Source organism: Balaenoptera musculus, chromosome 10, assembly GCF_009873245.2.
Source record: "Balaenoptera musculus isolate JJ_BM4_2016_0621 chromosome 10, mBalMus1.pri.v3, whole genome shotgun sequence".
NCBI lineage: Eukaryota > Metazoa > Chordata > Mammalia > Artiodactyla > Balaenopteridae > Balaenoptera > Balaenoptera musculus.
The window spans coordinates 43,730,433-43,752,246 of NC_045794.1; the positions used below are offsets into that span (position 1 = coordinate 43,730,433).

At 41.3% G+C, this 21,814-nt stretch overlaps 1 protein-coding gene across 5 annotated transcripts in view; it reads right to left on the reverse strand.

Annotated features, from left to right (window-relative positions):
- Nucleotides 1-877: 877 nt before the first annotated feature.
- The window catches only part of CBX5 (chromobox 5), a 36,455-nt gene continuing 15,518 nt past the window's right edge, over nt 878-21,814 (reverse strand). For 3 of the 5 annotated variants that reach the window (XM_036866647.1, XM_036866644.1, XM_036866646.1), the window contains 4 exons: nt 19,034-19,212; nt 14,178-14,364; nt 11,033-11,133; nt 878-9,378 (listed from right to left, as the gene is read on the reverse strand). In XM_036866647.1, the coding sequence (XP_036722542.1) occupies nt 9,228-9,378; nt 11,033-11,133; nt 14,178-14,364; nt 19,034-19,170 (576 nt within the window). In that variant the 5' untranslated portion in view covers nt 19,171-19,212 and the 3' untranslated portion in view covers nt 878-9,227. Of the gene's footprint in view, nt 9,379-11,032; nt 11,134-14,177; nt 14,365-19,033; nt 19,213-20,798; nt 20,904-21,039; nt 21,126-21,814 lie in introns of those variants that run through there. The other 2 variants (XM_036866649.1, XM_036866645.1) reach the window with 2 other exon arrangements.

Consider the following 21,814-nt stretch of genomic DNA (forward strand, 5'->3'; position numbering starts at 1 on the left):
GTCCAGAAAGGTCTGGCTCTGAAGTGGACCAAATGGCTCTCCTGTCCCATGTTTATGGGGTCATGGACCATTAAACTAGCCAACCTACAGATGTCTTCATAAGACTTTACGAGATTAGACTGGGGAGACCCTATAACTCAGCAGCAAGAAGGGAAAACAAAAGGGAGAATTGCAGATAAGAGATGGTGGAAAACGAGAGGAGGCGCCTCTCTGGGAGGCTGTCTGGGTTCTGGGATCCCTCCGTCTTCACTTCTCACTCCTCTGTGAGTTTTTGCCCACGTATCCATTAGATTCAGAACGGCATCAGGCTTGTATCACCCAATAAATGCTTGATTATCCACACACTCTTTTTCCTTCCTAATCCAACCTCCAACTGCCCCCACCATGACCCATAATCATTAGATCCTCAGTTTCTTTGGTATTTGTGAAATCAAAATCAAAACAGCTCATAAATATAATTCACATGTATTGGGATTTTCAAACCTGATTCAGATTGTTTGTCAATGTGGTTTTCCACAAATTCTAATAACCAGGGGCTGACTTTTCTAGTGGTCCCCTGGGTTCCTAACGGTTAATGTTTATTCTCGGAGCCATTTCGAGGAGACACCAGCTCCAAGACCAGGAAGGCATACAGTCTGAAGGGGTTAAGGGAAGGAGCGGGGAACAGGATACACGTTCTCTTATTCCCTCAGGCTTGCGCCACCCTGTGGCTATCTGCACAAAGTCAGAGACCAACAATCCTTAGAAAAAAGCCCTTGTTCTCCAAGTCTCTCAGCTCTTTCACAAACGCATGTGCAGCCACTGGATGACATTCGGGGCCCAAATTAACGAAGGAGTGTAAGACCCAGATTTTTGAAACCACCACTCAGGATCCGTATTTGAAAAGCAACCATTTATTAGAACCAATACAAGAGTATGAAAAGAGGGAAAAGAGGAGAGTGGAAGAGGGGGAGAGAATGAGGTCTGCATCAGATGTCAGTTGTGGAAACATATAAATTGCCTACTTTTAAACATTTACATTTAAAAGGCGAACATATATATATATATCACTTATCCTAAAAAAAAAAAAAATCAAAAGCAGACATGTTTGGCTGAAATAAAACCAAGAAACACAACCAAAACTCCCCCACAAACCAAAAAGGTCCATAGAGAATTCAATTTCCCATTTTTCCATTCAGAAATCTGGCTACAAAGTGTGACTTGTTTTGCTACTCAGGATGGTACCGAGTGCTGAAGGAAACCCAGCCTCTGGAGTCTCTCAGATCCCATCCTGTGGGAAGGGGTGAGAAGGCCCGTGGCCATGGGCAAATCAACTCCTGGCTACTTGGCAGGATGGCCGACTGTGCTCTCTCCATCCTCCAGGACTCCACAGAACCGCCTGGTGCCGCCAGCGCAGTGAACAGAGGGGCAGAGTCCGCTAAACACTGAGAACCAGAATGTGACCGCAGCAAGGGGCCAGGACCTTGTGCTTTTTCAGGGGTTACACATCTAGGGCCAAGGAGAGGGAAAGGAGAAAGAGCCCTATTGGGAGGAGGAGCCAGCCGAGCCCCTAAACTGAGATGGAGAGCAAGGCTCTTGGGCCCACACCTGGGCAAATACAAAGTGTCCAAAGCTTTCCCAAACCAGAGGGAAAAAAGGTCAAAGTCAGGTTCAGGCAGTGGACACCGAGAAAGAGATGACAGATGCTGAATACAGGAAACTGGATGAAGCTTTCAGGAGCATCAGTGCCCAATTCTGAGTGTTAAGCTTATCTCTAGAAAAACAATTTTCCAATGTGGCTCTTTTTTGGTGGGGGATGGAGGAAGTGGTTATGTTTATTGAACCAGCTGGTTCCTATGGGGAGGCAAAGGCTCGGGTACAGATACCACGAAGGGGTGAAGTGACCCAGCCATCCTGGGATCAGTTCAGGGAGCAGCAAGCCAAGATATAAATCAAACCCACTGTGTGTGCTTTGCTCCTGAGACAACCCAAGTCTGTTCCAAGCCCACGGGGTATGGGACCTTAACTCCCAACCAGCAGAGAAAGCAGCAGCATCCCTGATTCCCTAATGCAATGCTCTTGGGTCTCAAACAGCCTCTCTTTGTGGATGCAAGACATAAAATATACTAAGTGCCTTCCCCCGTAACATCCTAAGTTAAGTCTGGACTATTAAGACTTCAACATTCATGGAAACACTGTCAACATCTGAACTAGCAGCTTTGATGAGGGGTGGGGGGGCAGAGAATTTGCCAAGGTCACTAAGTAGTTCCAACCTTGGGACAGCTCAGTGAGGACAAAAGCCTATGGCAGGCCTAGACACCGGCTCAGGGCATCCTCCGTCGAGGACCCTCAAGTATTCTATCAGCTTCGATTTACAATGCCTCACAACACCCCTGTGAGGTAGGTCAGTATTATTACCCCCATTTGACAGATGGGGAACTGAGGCATTGAAAGGAGTGACTTGCCCAAGGTCAGCCATTATGAATCAGTTGAGGAGGTTGGCACCATAGTCAGCATCCACTCAATTCCTGTCCACTCCCCGGAGCATTTTACATCTTAGAGCGCACCTGGGAGCAAAAGGAAGCCGGTAGCACACCTCACCCTGCAAACCAGATGAACTCAATCAACCCACAAGTATTAACTGATGGCCCATTATTTATCTAGCATAATGCAAGGAACCTTGGAGAAGAAACAAGCTGCTTCTGAAAGTCATGTGTTAATGGGTGTCTTGAAAATAAAATTACATTTTAAACATTAAGGGCATGAATTCTTTTGTAAAGAAATACTCACTTTACCCTAAGAGGTGAAGGACTAAGTCACACCAATTTCTCAAAGTTCTATACTGAGTAACCCAAATTCCTAAAATTCAGAGTGAAGCAAGACCACACTCAAGCAGAAAGCTAAGAACAACTCCCTCAGTGGTGGTCTGGGTAGTGCTCTGAGCTCCAAGGTTGGTGGGGAAAGGCCAGCAACTGCGGTGGCAGCAGCAACATTCTCTACAGGCTAAGCTAGGAACCCCAGCACCACCAAACACCCCCTGCTGCCACTCATCCCTCCCCACAATACCCAAGGCCAGCATCTTTCCACCCCTTCTGCCTCAGCTCAACCTCAGGAGTTGCAGTATCTTCAAAAACAGTTAAGGATATAGACGGTGACACTTACTTTTCCATTCAGGGAGAGGGTATAAAGTGATCTCTATAACTAGTCAGAAGACACTTGTAATATTCTTACCTCCTGCCAGAGGCATAAATCTTTAACAAAAGAAAGGCAAAAGAAAAAACATTTTCCCCCCTCCTTTGGATTTACACTGGATTCTGGTAGAAATCACTATGACCCTTACCCTAAAACTAAGGGGAAAAAAACTAAACCCACAGCCAGTCCTGGTTTACAATCAAATACTAAAGCTCCTGGAAACTGCAAAACAGTGACTTGAGCCTTAAAAGGGCCGTGACACGATGAAACTCTATCTTCTAAGGTCTTCTGGAAGGATCTCCAGGCAGGAAGCCCCTCCTTTCCTCCATATCTACTTGCAGTAACCAGAGCAACAGGACCCTACGCACCTCAGAAGCTCGAAGAATGACTTATCAGCACACACAGTATAACGTTCACCAGGGACGCTCTAGTTCCAGGAAGGACCAACCATTCCAAGACCTAAATATAAACCTTTTTTCACTGACGGCTGATCACACTGGGTAAGACCAGGTGATGAGAAAGTTCAAGACTGATTAAAACAGCAGCGACAGTTCAGGTTCAGTCTGTGGTGGAATTTCTCAAAAAGCATGACAAGCTGGCCACTGGGGCCTGAGTCAACTGAGGGTCACACCTGCCAATGCCAGGGGACATCGCCAAATTAAAAAAAAAGAAACGAGAGAAAAGAAAAGAAAAGGAGAGGAGAGAGAATGGCAAGAAGTTCATTGCATTCAATTTGGCCTAATTTCTTGATAATAGTTTCCTATTAGATTTTCTGATTAATACTGATGGCTCTTACCTAGGCAGTGATAATTAGGTTTTGATCTATTGTGACATTAATGATCACAATCAGTTGACTTTGAAATTGTTTTAATTAATGGCTCTTCCCCTGTCGGCTGCCTCCAGTGCAGGTTCTGTCCCTTCCCCCACCACCTTGTTTTAACTCCTTCTCTCACTGACCTCAGAGACAAATAGAGCATTGGAGGGTCACTTTCTTCCCATGAACCAAGATTTTAAACTATCTTAAAATATTTCTCTGACAGAGGAGCAAAATGAGATGATGTTAGGTGAAATGCGTATCAGGATAAAAGGCAAGAAAACATGCTCTCAACGAATAGGAAACATTCCATCTTAGAAAACCACCACAGTCAAGCATGATGTTCAAGTGGCAACGACAAGCTGAAGTAACTCGAAAAAGACGAGATGAGGTAGTTTAAAATCCAAGAAATCCAGCGCAAGCAAAAAGAAACTAGAATTTTTATGAAGGTATCCAAAGAACCTTCACACTTTAGTAAGCTTTCAATTATCCAACTCTCAATTATGCAGGCAGAGAAAAGTAGCATTTTTCCTGTGGTCACATGGTCAGAACTAGGACATTTCTTAAAGTCAGACTGTTTCTTAACAGGGTTAGGCCTCACCCTGGACCTCCCTAGACTGATTAAATCCGAAACTCTGGGTCATGTGTATTTCTGGGAGAGGTTTCCACATAATTGACACAAGTCTCTGCTTAGAAATCACCATCTTGAGGTGTTAAATAAAACTACACTGCCCAGAATAGATGCCCAGGTGTTACGTGTCCCAAGCCTTTTTTTTTTTTTTTGCGAATCTTGTCATTGGAAAGTATGTCCCTGTTTTAGGCTTCAAGCCAGCCTCATGTTAATTCCTTCAAAAGGGATGAGAAACTGAAAAAAAAGGTGTGAGCAACACTGATAAAATATCCACAAGGAATACATTTTACAGAACCCACAATAAAGTAACAACACGTAACTGGATCTGCAACATAGTTAATACTTTCCACAAGCAGGGATTAACTACCGTTAAATACTGTGGCAAAGAGCCTCAAATAGGGACTGAAGCCAGGGGTTCTCAACCTCCACTCACCTTTCTGTCGTAGTAGCATCTCTAACCAAACCTGTTATCTTTATTTTCTAGAATAAAACAGCCCCTTGTTGTGGTCTATCTGTGGCCAGTTAGTTCAATTCATCCAAGGTCATGTCTTTTCTACACACGAACCAGTTGTCACCCTCCTACTTTAGGGCCACAAACCATACCAACCAGTTAGTTGTCTCTGAGCTCTAATATAAAATGTGTGCCTATTTGTAGCATTTATTACAATGAACTATTAATAGTTCATCCCACACCTGTATGAAAATTCTTTGAGGTCAGGGACTGCATCTTTTTGAACTTGGTATCCCCAGGGCCAAAAAATGTCCGTTGAATGAAATGCATGTTGATTTACACTAAGGTGGCTGGAATGTGGATGGCTCAATACAAATCCACCATGATTAGTTGGGGGTGGGGGGGGTGGCAATTCTGAGCATGTGCTCTTGGGGGCAAGGCTGGTAACATCTCTATTTTTGAAAATGTAACTTTTATGATTAGTGGTAAAGCCAAAATGAAACTGAAATACACTGGGTCCAGACCTTTCCCCTCTCTGCCCTGACACAGGTATGCTTGCTTGGTGGTCTAATTACAAAGGTACAGATCTCAACACTCTAAAAACCTAAACCAAAAGGATGGAGTCATGGGTGCAAAATGAGCTTTTCCTTTGACCTAATTTGTGAGAAACCATTTCCACATTTCAAATCTAATGATAGAACCCTTCCTGAAGTTCTCAGGTCACTGCAAACTTATCTTAGGCCCTCAAATTTGAACCCTAAGGGCAAAAACAATCACTCCCCAGCCCAAACAGGGATCCCTCTGATCCCTCACTGTACCTTAGGTAAGTTGGGCTACACACAGATCAGACAAAACCACAAGATGAAAATCACAGGCACCTTCCCTGAGGCCAAAGGATTTGGCCTAAAGATAAGGAAATTGGATTGCGGGGAGGCTACAGCATAAGTACGAAGAGTTAAGTTAAGAAGAATCTAAAACTGCAGGAACTACAGGAACAAGACCAACTTTTCTTCAACAAAAAAAAGTAGTACGGATATATGGCTGGGGGCCAGCCAAGGACCATAGACTTTCGAGCACTAAGGAACACCACAGGTCCAAATGCTCCCTTGAGCAGATGAAAACTGGACTGCAGGAGGAAAAATGATATAGCTCTCTCCAGGTTAAAAATGGGTGCTTCCATCAGGGTTGACGTTCTCTAACAGCTGATCTTAATGTGAGGGGATCCGCCCAGCCCAGGGCTCAGAAAAGCAGCTATGCTGACCTTGGTAGACTCTGCTGGTCAAAGCTCTGCTACATTCTCAGGAAAGATAAATCCTTGAATGCTGATTACAAGAAAACATTCAGCATTAGAAAGATGTTTTGAAAGAGGACTTAACATAGGAAAAATATACTTTGAGCACCTGAGACCTAGATGTTTAAGAGTGCTTAGCCCAGGGCCACTAACTCTTCTGAGAAGAGAAAGCCCCATGAATGCAGGTTTCTCTTTGAGGCTGCAATCCTCCAAGGGCCTGGACAGCTTACTCAGCACTAACAAATCTCAAAGGAACAGGCAGGCATCCGTCTGCTTTCTGCTGAGGGCTGAGATCAGTATTGGCCTCTGGCTCCCTCCGTTCCTACAGAAGTAGCAGTGGGTAGGCAGGGAGAGAACAAGTTGTTTGGGCAGCACTCAGTACAAGACCATGAATCAGTGAACTGTGGACAGAAAAAGATGAATGGAGCGAAGACTGAAGTATTAAAGGGGTGATGAGTAGTAGATGATACTGGGGTTTTTTTTGTTAAAAGAAATCAGATTTTGATGAATGCCTTACGTATTACCTATAACCCTGGCAACCATGTGTCCCACGTTTCTCAAGACCAATCTTAGTACCAAATACTTCGGTCGTGTTCTTTGTCCACAGGCTAGATTTGGGCTCTAAAAATATGGTCACTGTACTTTGCTTACATACCCACTGCTCCTGGGAGACACACTCTGGCTACATGGATAAGCTGTCATTTTCTCCACCTGCAAACTTAGAGACCCGGATCACCTCCTCAGTGGCTCTGGCCTACTTCTGTCCTATTCTAGTATACCCTAATGGATATCCTTAGTTACTTGTATGAAAAATCTCTTTTCTGACTATCCTTTCTTTCAGATGCCCATCAGATTAAGTACTAACAACTGTCAACTATCCAGCACTTGATCTAGGCCTTTAATTCCTTCAGAGAGTTAAGGAAGATGGAGATAAAACCCCTACCCACTTGAGTATGGGTTATGAGTTCTCACCCAATCACATTACCATTCAGAAGGATTTTCCTGGATGGCTGAAACCAAAAGCTTCATTGTTCCAGTCTGTCATGTCACCGCAGCAACAGCTGTCTTCTCAACCGTGCAGTACAATTTTTGACATAATTTATACAACCACACAGAATTCAATCAGCAGCTGAGCAGGGAAGCAATGTTAACAAATGCTATGAATGGGTATATGATTTGCATATTATTCGGCTCATCTGTGGACTGGAGCAATCTCTCCATTCCCCTTGTTACTCTGAATAATCTAGAAATGGTTGAATGCTCCTGGCCAGACAGCTATATGTTTTAAAAATCAAAAGCAACCACAAAAACCTCAATGGCTGGTGAACTCTAGAGTTAAGGCTATTTCAAGCATTTATTCTTATCTCCTCAGCTTTGGGCTGGGACAAGGATGCTCAAAACCCTGTTATTTCCTTACTTTTAGTCTTGATTCTCTAGCTCCCTTCAACTACAAGAAAAAAGGGGTAACGAGAAGTAGGGCGTTTCTTGGGGAACAAAGGCAGAGAATATAATCAGAAAAATAATCTCTCAATATAATGGTAAAGCAGGAAGAAGCCAAAAGGGAAGTATTTTGCTGAGTAGGGAGAGGTCGTGTCAACATGCTACTGCCGGGGCCTGTCACTCTCTGAAGTTGATAGTCTTCCATGGAAATGCATTAAAAAAAAAAAAGATACAACTAAGAGTTTGAGGGTGGAGAAAGGGAAGAGCATTAATACTTTGGGGACTCTTGGTGGCAAATCCAGGAGTCATCAAAGCAGGAAATTTATGATTATAAACACTATGAATATTTAAAATTGATACTGTGGCCAATGGCTCCCCTCTAAGAATTCCCCACTGAAAATAATGGCATGGAGGGAAACTTGGGTCCACTGAGAAGTGAGGGTCAGGTTTGAAGCCTCTTTGGTAACAGGAATGCTTTGGGAGGCCACAAAAGTTGGCAGGGCTGGAGGGTGCCTAGCACCTTGGCACAAGCAAGCACCAGGCAGTCACTCACACCTACATAAATAGATAATCCAAATGGGAGGGATGGAAGGAAATAATACATATATACCATATGTGATAATAAAGACAATTGTATCCTACCCCGTCATCCTCATGTACTAATAGCTACAAATCTCCACAGTCAATAATCTTGTCATTTTATGACAGACTACACCAACTTGCAGGAGCAGAACCAGGGATTGCTAAGAAACAAGGCCAAAAGTCCTGGGGCTAAAAGGAGTGCCTTGACAAATCTGAATGTAAAATTTCAAGCCCTCCAAAGGATGGAGCTATTCTGGGAGGATGGGTGAGGATGAACAACAGAGGGTGGCCCAGAAGACCACACGAGGAACCCTGTATTCTCCTGGGTAGAGCTGAATGAGGTTGGGAAAGCCCCAACAGGTAGGCAGTTGCTATTGGCTTTTTAAAAAGCCAATCTTTTCCAACCCAACATCTCAAAACAAAGCCTAGCTGGTCATCAACATGTTCTAAGAGCCAAAGAAAGAAACCAAAATCCAGCATCATTATAACAAAATCCCCCACTAAAAAGCGACCAACCCTGAAAAGATCAAGACTCTAAGGTGATTAAAAAGTTAAAACTCATCTTGAGGTCACAGGGGAGCAGAAGGAAGAGAGCAGGGCAAAGGAAAAAATGGTGAGAATTACACACAGTATGTAAATGCCTGGTCTTCACAGAGAGACACTTATCATGAATCAGACCATCAGTTATGTTACAAGAGAACCAATACCAACATTTCTCCTGTGGAGCACAGTGATAAGCACATTTTTTATGGATGTGTTTAGGATAGAAGGGGGTGGGTAGAGGGAGAGGAGGCAGGGAGGTGAATGTATTATGTACAAAGAGAAATGGCAGAGACCACCCCCTCCTTTAGCTCTTTGCTGTTTCTTTCTCTTTGTTTTCCGCATCCTCAGGATACGCATGCCACGTCAGTCTCTCTTCATAAAATGCTATCACAATTTGTGGACATTTAACATTAGCTTCTTTTGCAAGAACCAGGTCTGCTTCATCTGTGTCTTTCCTGGAGAGAAAGAATATGAGACTTAGAACGAGAGGAAGAGCGAGAGTCTGTCCAAATATAGATTTATGTTATTAAATTATGATTTAGCTGACTTGATTTCCTCTCCATCTTGATTTCAAAGGGAAAAGGATCCTAACAGTTCCACACTTTCAAGGAGAAATTTAAGTAAATGAATCAAATTGTTAGTAAATATCATTTAACCACTACATCAGAAAGAAACAGAAGTCTGCAGCTAGAATAGATCGAAAACAGCAGGCTTAATCAAAAGGCTGAAAATTAAACTACTATATAAATTCTGCTCCCATAATTTTTATTTGTGTGTATGAGCATGTGAGTGCACACACAATCAAACCTAAATTCAGCCCTATTGATTATGCATAAATTGCTCAATCCAGTTTCTGGATCATCTGGATCATGAAAAGGTCCTAACCCTCCTCATCTTGTGGCCTTTTTAAACACTCATCCTTTTGGTCAGAACTGTGGATTGGAATAATAAGAAAACAGAAATTTAAGTCATCAATGAATGTAAAATCTAGTCACTAAAATGAAATGTAGGAATTAGCTGCAAATTTCAAGTACCCAAGTTACACACGCTCTACTATCCAGTATAACAAAAAAATCTAGCAAGTTCCTTAACTAACCAGGATTCCAAATCAAGAAAAAAAAAATTTTTAATTAAAATTCCACTGAGATGTGAGCAAAGACAACTAACTCCTTCTCTAGAAAACGGAGATGTTGAATTCATAGAGGTGAGCATTATGGATGAGAAGAGGAGGGGGAAAACACACAGCTTAGAGCAGCTACCCAAATTTGGACTGTGGTTGAAAAAGCTAGTTAATATGTGAATGTACATCATAAGTCCCATATATGGCTGAGTGAGAAAAGCAGTCAATACAGCTCCTTACTTCAGAGTATAGTGATTCTTCAAATATAGACTTCTGGGTAATTTACCAGCAAAATTTCGATCAGATAAAATATTAAACCTCTTGACTATACAACTTTTAATGTAATTAGCTTACTTTGTGGCACTGTAGCATGAACCCTCTATTTAGAGACCAAACTTAAATCACAAGCCCAGAACACTTGGAAACAGAGAGGTAGTGAGGGCCACACCATAAATCACTTCATCTTTAAGAAACCAAATTGAAGGGAAGTAACCACACTTTCCTTTAAGAGCTATTCCCTCTACCGGATGAAATAACTTGTGCTTTGGCTAGTGTTATTCTTAATGCTTTTTGTTAACATTATTTTTCTCTTTTAGACATTATTCAGTGGTCTTTGTCTTCAGCGATGGCAGAAAGCCTCACTCAACTCCTATTCCTTGGCCACAGGCTCATGGTGTGACGGTAAATGATTCAGAACTGTGTAAATAAACGGTTAGGTCACGTTTATATGCTTCCTACCTCAATTCTACCATCCTCTAGTATGTGGGCTAATATAATTTGGCTTAATACCAAAGCTTTACAATGTCTTAAATCCATTCTGAACCATAATTCCCATTTAATACTGACAGTTGGTATCAGTTAACAATTTAGATCAGTGACGATCAAAATTCTTAGTTGGGGAATACTCAGTCTTCCCTCCCTATCTTCCATACGAATGCAAGCCACTGGCAAAGAAACACAATCGCAGAGTGAGGCCCAATCTCTCTCACCATTTCATTAGGAACATTAAATCGCCACAGGAATCTGTTGCCCCAATGATCTTTTCTGGTTCCAATCCTCTCTCAAAGCCCCGAGCGATATCATTGCTCTGCTATAAATAGAAGATGAAGAAAGGTTACAGCTTGGAGATAAGAGTAAAAAACCTCCCCATTTCTCAGCTCAACAAAGCACAACCTAAGTTAATATCACCGGATACCATTTTTGTCACCCAATTCATAAAGTTCTTAGAACTTAAGTACAATACTGGGTCAGCCAGTGACAATAATGCTAAGAGATATTTTTGCAGGAAGATGCAGTTGTCCTTCAAGTATTCCTTCAAAGGATTAGGAGTGGTCCTTAAAACTTCGTAATATCCCTTAAAATATTCTGGAGTCATCATCTAGGAACTTCTCTAATCCCCTAATCTAATCTCCTTGATATGATAAATGGACTACCCCTAAACTGTTGCTTCTGAGAGGATAAACAAGCCCACCTGAACTAAATCCTTTTTCATTTTATAAACTTCAAATATACCACCTCTCAATCTTTATTTTCTAGACTTTTAGTTCACCTAACACTGACCAATATTTTTAATACTTCTTTTCACATAGTCATCTATATTTATGAAAGAAAAGAGATAAGAATGATTCAAGGCACTACCATAAAATAGCAAATTTCTTTCAGCGCTCACATACTGTAATACCCACACACTTGGGGAAGAGGCCCTGATCTGTGCCTATCCCCTCCTGATGGAGATAGGTCGTTAGCTTTAGAGAGCAGAACTGGACAGTGATTTAAAACAAACTGATAATTCCGTAGGGGATTATTCAAACTTGGTCAAACTGCAATCTAGATAAGGAGCATAGGGTCTGATTCAGGTGTGATGGCACTGGTGAGAGCAAAATGGTGAAATTTTATACAAACCAGGTAATTTTAAAAACCTCATTATGGAGGCTAATGCCACTTATCTAGTGGCAACACAAAAAAAGATTCAGAAGGACTGCCCAAGTGAACTAAATCACTGTCTGATTTTCATGATAAAATCTCTTTGATCTGACATTCACCTTGCTTTCTTCTGAGAAATACATTCAGCGTCCAGGTGGTCCCCAAAGATACCAGAACCCACACTGGGAAGGAAATTCCATGCATGAATCAGGGGACATACAGACTCAAAAGCATAGCCTCTTTTGGGGGGGTGCTTAAAGGGAGGAGGTTCCCAGATGTGCACACAGCTGCTCACAGCTGGAATGCTGGTGCACAAACTAAGTCGTAAATCATAGCTGGCGGCTGAAAACAGTTTGCCACATAGGGAGGGAAGGGAAGAAAATTGTTCACGCTGCTGAAAAGGAGCCGAGGTGAGGAAAATGCTAAAATCATTACACAGGCGGTAATCTTAAATCAGGCATAATGCCGACTAACAAATTTCTTCTGCAGTGGTCTAAAGAAAGAAACGAAATCCCCTCCTGCACCTTTAAGATACACAATCACCTATCTTCCCAGCTGCCTACCTGACAGCCGCCAGCACTGCTGAGAATGCTGTCGGGGCCCCAGATGAACATTACAATGTACGGGACACGTGGGGTGGTTCTGAAGGTCAGCAGCATCAGAACCTGGCCTAGGAACAAAACTCTCTGCACTGGCCAGCGTCTCAAAGCCAGGTCGCTCCTTTTGAAAAGGACAGAAGCCTGAGGTTGAGGCAATACACACTATATGTCACAAATAGCTACAGAAGTCTTATGCTGTGTTGTTTTTTGGTCTTTTTACTTAGCTAGAAAATGAATCAAATGACAAGAGCCAGAATACAAAGGGCTAAAAAAAAAAAAGGAAAAAAGAAAGAAACAAGTCTTAGCTCCTTAGAGAAGGGAAGGCATTCTCAAATTATTTACCAGTAGACTGTATCACAATGATATATACACCTCACCAGAATAGGGTAGTTTAAAAAGTAAGATTGTAAAACGTAAAATTAACTAGGGAAACAAATAAGGAGACAAACAAAAACCTAGAGTCCACTTTCACTGGCAGCCTCCAATCTTTCACTCTTATTTCAATTCTTTTTGGAAAGCTGGTCTCCCATTTTCCTTCCTCAGGAGACCAGGAATCACTTGTGTTAAGTCTCTAGAAAATACTGATGCCTAGGTCCGACCCACAGAAATCTGAATTTAATTGGTCTGGGGTGCATCTTGGGCACTGGAGGTTTTTGAAGCAACCCCCCAGTCCCCTGCCATGATCCTAATGTGCAGCAAGGGCTGAGAACTGATGCTCTAGAAAGATGGGTATCCAAGGAGAATGAAGATAAATAAGGATGCTTATGGCAGTGATGCTAGAAGATTCAGAAGCAGACTTACGCTTTTATTTTATTAAACTTTAAGGGTACAGTACATCCTTCACCACAAAAGGCTTCACAACCTTGAAATAAATGAAAGGAGTGGAAGCTGAGGGGTGGGGTATGTGTATATGTGTGCCCAGATGGAAAAGATATATATGAAAAAAGGAGAGAGGCAATAACTGCTTATGGCTAGTTACTTGAGAGCTAAAATTCAGAAGAATTAAGGCAACTGAATCAAACCAAAATTTCATAAACACATTTTTCCAAACTGAACAATAAGAAGATTCAAAAGGAAGATGAAAATTAATTTATTTAGAGTATATAAAAATACAATAGGATCAAAAGAGAATATACATGCCACTGAACTGTTCACTTTAAAATGGTTAATTGTATTTTATGTGTATTCCACCTTAATTAAAAAAAGAAAGACTATAAAGGGTTGAAATTAAGTGCTACCTTTGGAACAAAAGAAAAGTGAAGCTTTTAAAAAGCTCCTTTATATCCTTAAAAAATTCACCAAAGACTCTCCCTCTCTAAGATAATTAGCCACTTATTCATGGATAAGGCACAGGGTGGCTGAATGTTCTACGGGATTTATTTTTGCCACCCTAACGCAATTCAGCGAACACATATTACGTTTCTCACTCATCCAGGAGGGGGCGCTGTGGTCAATCAACATGTCTTCCTGGAAGCTCTTTTGTTCAACAATTTACTTTGCAGGACATCCTTAGAACAGAAATAACCAAAATAATGCCCTTGTTTTGGGAGGAGGGGTATTGGGGGAGGCAGAATAATAGTTTGCGGGGGGAAAAAGGAGAAATAAAGCTTACCTCTCTCTTTTTTTTGGATTTGATATCATCAGCACTGTTTGAGAAATTGGATTTCCTCTTGTTACCCTCTGACTTCTCCCTGGGTTTGTTATTTTCACCCTCCTTCATCTTCTTATACTTTTTCATAAACTCAGAAATTAGCTCAGGGCAATCCAAGTTTTTCTCAGGTTCCCAAGTATTGTGCTCCCTGGGCAAGAAGAATGGAGAAAAAAGGAAAGAAATGAGGCGGGCGGGGAGGAGCGGGAATCCAATGCCTTTATTTTAAAGACAAGTAGGCAAAAAGGAAAGAAACCCTATGCTTAAAGGAGATAACAAATTTGATCCTAGGAATCTAACCAAGAGAAAAAATATATCCACAAAAAAAACTTGCACACAATTACTTATAGCAGCAGTTTAACAGCCAAAGACAGAAAACAATTCAAATGTCTATCAATTGGTGAATAGATAAACAAAATGTGGTATATCCATACAATGGAATACTATTTAGCAACACAAAGGAACACAATATTAATATATGCTACAACATGGAAGAACCTCAAGAACATGCTAATAAGTGTGCTTCCCTGGTGGCGCAGTGGTTAGGAATATGCCTGCCAATGCAGGGGACACAGGTTCGAGCCCTGGTCTGGGAAGATCCCACATACTGTGGAGCAACTAAGCCCGTGTGCCACAACTACTGAGCCTGCGCTCTAGAGCCTGTGAGCCACAACTACTGAGCCCGCGTGCCACAACTACTGAAGCCCACACGCCTAGAGCCCGTGCTCCGCAACAAGAGAAGCCACCGCAATGAGAGGCCTGCGCACTGCAAGGAAGTGTAACCCCCCCCCACTGCAACTAGAGAAAGCCCGCGCGTAGTAACGAAGATCCAACGCAGCCAAAAATAAATAAATTTATATATATATATGTATAAAAAAAGAACATGCTAAGTGAAAGAAAACAGATGCAAAAGACTATACATTGTCTGATTCCATTTACATGAAACCTCTAGGAAAAAGACAAATTTAAAAACAGAAAGCAGATCAGGGGTTCCCTGTGGCTAGGGCTTGGGATTAAATACAAATATTTAGGTTCAAGGGAATTCTGGGAGGTTACAGAAATGTTCTAAACCTGGAGCATGCTGATGGTTGCATACTCTGTAAATTTACTAAAAATCACTGAATTTTATACTTTCAATAAATAAATCCTATGGTATGTAACTTATACCTCAATAAAGCTGTTAAAACACTCAAATATAAGTTCTGCTTTGTAAGTGGCAAAATAATGTGATTTCATACATATAATCATCTATGCAAATGCTGAAGAGAAGACAATCTAATTCTAAATGCACTCCAGTTTATACTAACTTAAATATGTTACTTATATTTTGAAGAAATGCCAACAAGTTATTGGAAGATTAAAATAATTAGAAAAGAGGCAGTAAGGGCTTTAATCATTAGAATATAGACAAACCATAAAAAGGAAAAGACTCAAAACTGGAATTCGGAGTGCATTAATTCAACGCTCTGGATTCAACTTATGGATACTAGGTAGTCAAAATACATTTGTATATTAATAAGCAAAAACAATCCAAATTAAAAAATTGTGTCTAATTAAACTTGGATCAAGGGAGTCCTACTATGAGGAAAACGAATAGTTGGTATTCACAAAGCTGTTCTCTGTATCCCCAGCATGGGTTTTAGAAAACCAAACCACCAACTACCATCCGCAGTTTATGGAATCAAAGCAAGAAATGTCTCTACACGGGAAAAACTAGACCAGGCATCCTCTTCACTCCTAGCCAGTGGCAGAGGTTCTTTTGGTTATATAGTAAGAATTAGGTACATTAAGATATATCTGTAAATATATCATAGCAGTTTCTATAATCCCTTCATCGACTGAGGAAAAATTTTTTACATTTATGCACCATTCATTTTAGATCCTTTATTGTTTTTGTTTTTTGAATAAGGTATCTTTAAATTGGAATGGTTTGAACACATGCCATAATGACTCAACTAAGTAGCACAATGATGGGAAAATCTGAGATATTTACTCTAGACTTCAACTTTCTGCAAAAAGAGCTTAAGAATGAAACAAAATTTATTTCTAAATCATTTGAGCCAAAACCGGAAAAGCCTCTCCCTCATAGCTCTTCTTTCAGCAAAAAAACAAAAAAAAACAAAAAAATTTCCTCATACAATAACTTTCTCCTAAATCCACAGAATATATATGTAAGTTTACTATCCCAGGAGAAATTAAGGCACAAAAATCAAGAGACGTGCCAACACTGTAGCATAATAAGCAAGCAGATGCAGAGGCAGGAGAGAATCTCTGTTGCTAGCAAGGAAAGCCAGTCTTCTAATGAGATTATTTATCCCTTTTCCTACCATATTGGTATTGTTATTTCTACATCAATCAATTTTCACCCAAAAGATAGCACGGTATAATTTATAAAGAATCTGGGTTTTAGCGCCAAAGAAATCTGATGCTGGGTCCTTGTTTCAGCACATACCAGTGCTGTTATCTTTGGCAAACAACTAATTTCCTCATATGTAAACTGAAAATACCTCTAAAGGCTGTTATGAGAATTAAAGAGAGAGAACACATGAGGTAGAATATGACCACTGCCTAGTAAACAGTAGGTACTTAGTTGTAGACAATGCTGAAGGGGCACAATCTGTTCCGGTCTTTAATAATAAACTCTGGATATTTCTGACAAAATAAGGACAAATGTTTAATCTGGGACTTCCTTGGTGGTCCAGTGGTAAAGAATCCGCCTTCCAATGCAGGGACGCGTGTTCGATCCGTGGTCGGGGAACTAAGATCCCACATGCTGCGGGGCAACCAAGCCCGTGCGCCACAACTACTGAGCTCGCACGCCTCAACGAGAGAGCCCGCGTGCCACAAACTACAGAGCCCACATGCTCTGGAGCCCGCGCACCACAGCTAGAGAGAAGCCCACGCACCCCAATGAAAGACCCGCGTGCCACAACTAAGACCCGACGCAGCCAAAAAAAATAAAATAAAATAAGTAAATACTAAAAAAAAAAGGTTTAATCCATCTACCCTAAACCTTTTCTTTCCCTCTTTTATGTATGTAAGGTACCAGTAGCTCAATTATATAGTCTTGAAATTCTTCAAAATGCCCAACAATTTCCAGTGGTGATTCAATGGGCCAAATAAATACCCTCAAAGTCTTTAGGTGTATTTTAATTCCTTTCTCATGGTGCTCTAGGTCTCTCAAGTTCATAGCTCACATCTCTAGAAGATGTTGTGATACCACTACTCTTTAGAAATATGGAGGGCACATTCCGATTGCTGTGCTACCCACATTTAGTGCTGTGTGTGTGTGCTACAGATGCTAAGCATCGTGCAGTGCATAAACTGCCCCACCTAAAACACCAACAGTGCTCCACGTGAGAAACTTGATTCCCATAGTAACATAACCTTAAATATATTCTGAAGGCTCCTGATCATAACTTTGTCCAAAGGTACTGGCAAAACATTCAATCTTTTATTATATTTAAGTCTCACACTTCAAAGTTGTGATGTTCAGTATGGTTAACTACTAGCCACATGTGGCTAATGAGCATTTGAAATGTGGCTACTATGAACTGAGACGTGCTACAAAATGTAAAATATACATCAGATTTTGAATTCTTAAGCATGAAAAAATAATGTAAAATTTTATCAATAATTTTTGTATTAATTAATTTTGAAATAGCGTTTTGATGTAGTGTGCTTAATAAAATATATTATTAACATTAATTCCACTTTTCCTTAATGTAGCCACCATAAAATTTGAAATTACATATGTGGCTTGCATTACATTTTTATTGGACAGCACCACTCTAAGGAGCCTAAACCAGTTCCTAAAAGCTCACTGGAGTTCAGAGAAACCCATTCTTTGTTATCAGGCATCCTGGGAAGAGAATTAATGAGAAATTGAGGCAAAATGCCTAATGATCACACAGCTTCATGTATTTCACTTTTCAAGCTACCTCTCCTATGCTTGTGTGTCTAGTTCTACTTATTCCAAAGGAAAGAATAACCTACTTTAGCACTTCAACATAGTCAGTTACTGCCTAATTCTGAATAGTCAACACTTCAGTACCATTCTTAAAGCTCATTGACCTAAAAAGAGGGGTTTTATAATAATAAAAGATAAATTGAGAGATAAAGGGATAGATTATATTAAAATGTTAACTGTAGAAACTAGGTGGTGTGTATCTGAGTGTTCACTCAATTTCTTTTGCCTCAGCTGTATGTATATTTGAAATTTTTAAAAATAAATATTGGGGGGAAAATGTGGTCTCAGATTTAAGTCTCTCATTAAGATGAGTGTTTCATCCTAGGACAATCTTGAGGTCCAAGGATCATTATCGAAAGCTATGGGCTATGGGATCAACTACGACTTCTTCTGCTTAAATGTATGTGTTTTCGCTTAGTTACATCCAAAAGAATAGTAACAGTAGCAGTTTATACTTACACTGAGCTTATGTGTCAGGCTCTACACATCTCCCCAATGTCTCTATGATATATACTATTTCTTATCCCTATTTTATTGAGGAAGAAAAAAGATTAAGGAACTTCACCAAGGTCACCCAGCTCATATCATAAGTGGTAGAGCAAGAATCTGGACCCAGGCAATCTGGCCCCCAGTCTATGCTCCTAACCAGTTCATTACACTGCCTCTCAAAAGCATTCTCATTAGAACATCAGCTCCAAGAAGGGGGAGATTTTGCTTAGTTTATTGCTGTGTCTTCTGACTCTTAGAAAGGAGTGCAGGTGGTGAAAGAAAAAGATGGTGATGGTTCACAGGGAAATGTCTGTGTCTGTCTACCTGCACAGAGTCCCAAAGCCTGAGAGAAGGCACTTACTCGGAAAAGCCTTTCCACTTCAGTAGATATTCCACTTGCCCCTTAACCACACGCCTGTCTAGCACCTTCTCCACGACGTACTCCTCCTCATCCTCTGAAGAAGAACTGTCAGCTGTCCGCTTGGTTTTCTTTCCCATGTCTCACGCTGTTCCACCTGAAAGACTAAGGCCACCGGGTTCCTGCAAATGGGAAGGACAAAAATGGTCAGAATCCACGTGAGCAGTTAAAACTCTGTCTCTTCTAGATGGGATGCAGGGGGTATAACACAAAGTTGCCATGTACCTTTTTCTTGTGTCTTAAAGCATCCTACAGATGAGTCCTAAGAGTTTAATCAAAAATGGGCAGATCCCCACTTTCTCAATTACAACTTTCTCTTCAGCTAACAAGATCAAAAGTATTAGGTGGCACAATTATCTAACTCCTCTAATTTCAGATTCCATAAGACAAGTAATGTATGGGATTTTACTCCTAGCTAATTCTGTAACTGTTTACAAGTCATAAACTCAAAGACAAGTATGGAAAATCTTCACTTAAAAGAACCGTGATAGAATTAACACATTTCCCTCCAAAGTTAATAAGGTTTTTTATAAAAATGGAAAAAAAAAAAAAAGAAAAGAAGAAAAGCCACCAAAATCTAACTTTCCTCTGCTCTGAGCATCCTGAACAGTCTCTTAGCAGCACAAAAAAAGTCCTGCTCAGGCACCTTTCACCACATTTTCAGTGACTCAGTACATTTCCCTTAAACAAACTGAGCTTGTCCCTTCTGAGCATCCATCAGCTCACAAAAGCAAGGCTGACATCTCAAACACATTAAGCTTCCCCTTTCATTTGGGGATGGGAGGGAGGCAGGAAGGAGAAAAAGATTTTTTAGTCCTAAAAATCAAAATTAGTCATTGAGTTGTTCAGTAATTCTTAAGGCTCAACTAATCCAATTATTAAGGAGGAACCTCTCCTCTTAACTGGAGTTGACTTTGGGCCAAAGGAAGAGGAGGAGGAAAAAGAAGTCTGGTCCCAGACTCACATCAACATGAAGCCTCAAAACACAGAGGAACCATTCATAGGCCCAAGGAAAGCTGAAGCAAGGCAACACAAATGGAAATTGAGTTAAGCTCAGAAATATGCACAACCAGGGGTACTCAACAGAGAATCTAGTTTTTTAAATTCCCACGTTGTTGTTACCATAATCATTTTTAAGAATTCTTCCTTAACCATGTTAAATGGTGCCTAGAGTCTGGATTACAGAGTAGCAGGAACTGTTTTCTTAGCTGAACTCTTATTTTTATTTTGCTGTAACCTTTAAAGCTTTTTTTCAGCACTAAAAATATTTCCATCCGGATCAGAAGACCACCCCAGCAATAGGGAAGGTCACTACTGATCTCCGAATTTTGTTCGAGTAGCATAAAAAGTTGCATCAATTTACTTCAAATTAGCAAATTTTAGGGAATTATTCCCAGAATATACAGTTGGAAACCATACCTCCAGAACTTACTAGCAATAGGTCTGCCCACCCAAAAAACCGTACCCATTACTGCCTCGTAATAAAACTGTCTTCATTAACATACTTTATTTGGAAGACGGGGTGGGAGGATGGGGTAATGTAGGTGAGGGGTTTCAAAATAATTTTTCCATGAATTCAGGGGACAGTCCTAAGCTTCAAGAAAAAAAATCTTATTTGATTTATTTAAAATAAAAGCAGCCTCCAACCTCACCAGAGACAGGAAATGTCATATTCCAGGGAGAGTAACCCACCCCCGCCCCCACTCACCTTGGAATTTCCGGGAGCTGAGCAGCTTAGGTCAGAGCGCCAGGGTTAAAACCAGCCCCGGGTTAGATGCATGCAGTGAAGCATTGTGGCTATGGCCTCCCCTGCCTCACAAGGAAAAACAAGGATTTACATATGTGCTCTTCAGTTTGAGGGAGGAAAGAGGAAAATCTACCTTTACACCTTCATGCAGAAGAGGAGCCCCAGAGGCAGCAGATGAATGGGGGTTCCCTCCTTTACCTACCGGATCGCCCCAGTTCTTTCTTCCCTCTGGGCTAACAGAAGGGGCCTCCCCTCCCAGGTCTGGGGCTTGGCGGGCTGGCAGCTCCCCCGCCCCCACCCAGCTGCCTAGGCGCCACTGCGCAGCTGTCCCAGTCCGTTGCCATGGCAACTGGCAGCCGTACTAGACTAAGGGAGCGGGGGGAGAGGCAAACGGAAAAGTTAAAAGGCTTAACTTTTCTTTTCAGTGAAGACTGGGTGGAGAAGTTGGAAGGTACCTCCCTTGGCCTCAAGGCTAAGGCATTCAGAGCTCTAGGGAATTGGCGCTTGGATTTTCAACCCAAAACTTGTGCTTATTCCTCTAAGAGCACTGGGAATTAATCAATAGCATTTTAAGATATAACAGGATTATAGCTCAACTGGGGGGGGGGGCGGGGGGCGGGGAAAGGCTAGCTCCTTCTACAACAAGATCAGTACAAACTACCCACCCCCTAATCCAGCCCACCAGAAGCACTTTAGACAAGGCCTTTTCTACCATCTGTCACTGAACAGTTAATTAAGATTGCTGGGGTGGGGGTGGGGTGCAGGGACTAACCGGAGAGGGGGAAGGGAAGGATTTCAAAGATGCTATACAACTTTCCCTTTGGGGGGAATCACCGGATACAGAAACAGAATGTAGCGACTTGAAGCACTACCAAAGAACCTTTCAGCTGAAATTATAGATAGAAAAAAATTTAATTCTTAAGTAGTTTTAAAAAAGAGAAGGGAGGGAGCAGTCCAGTCACAACCATTACTATTAA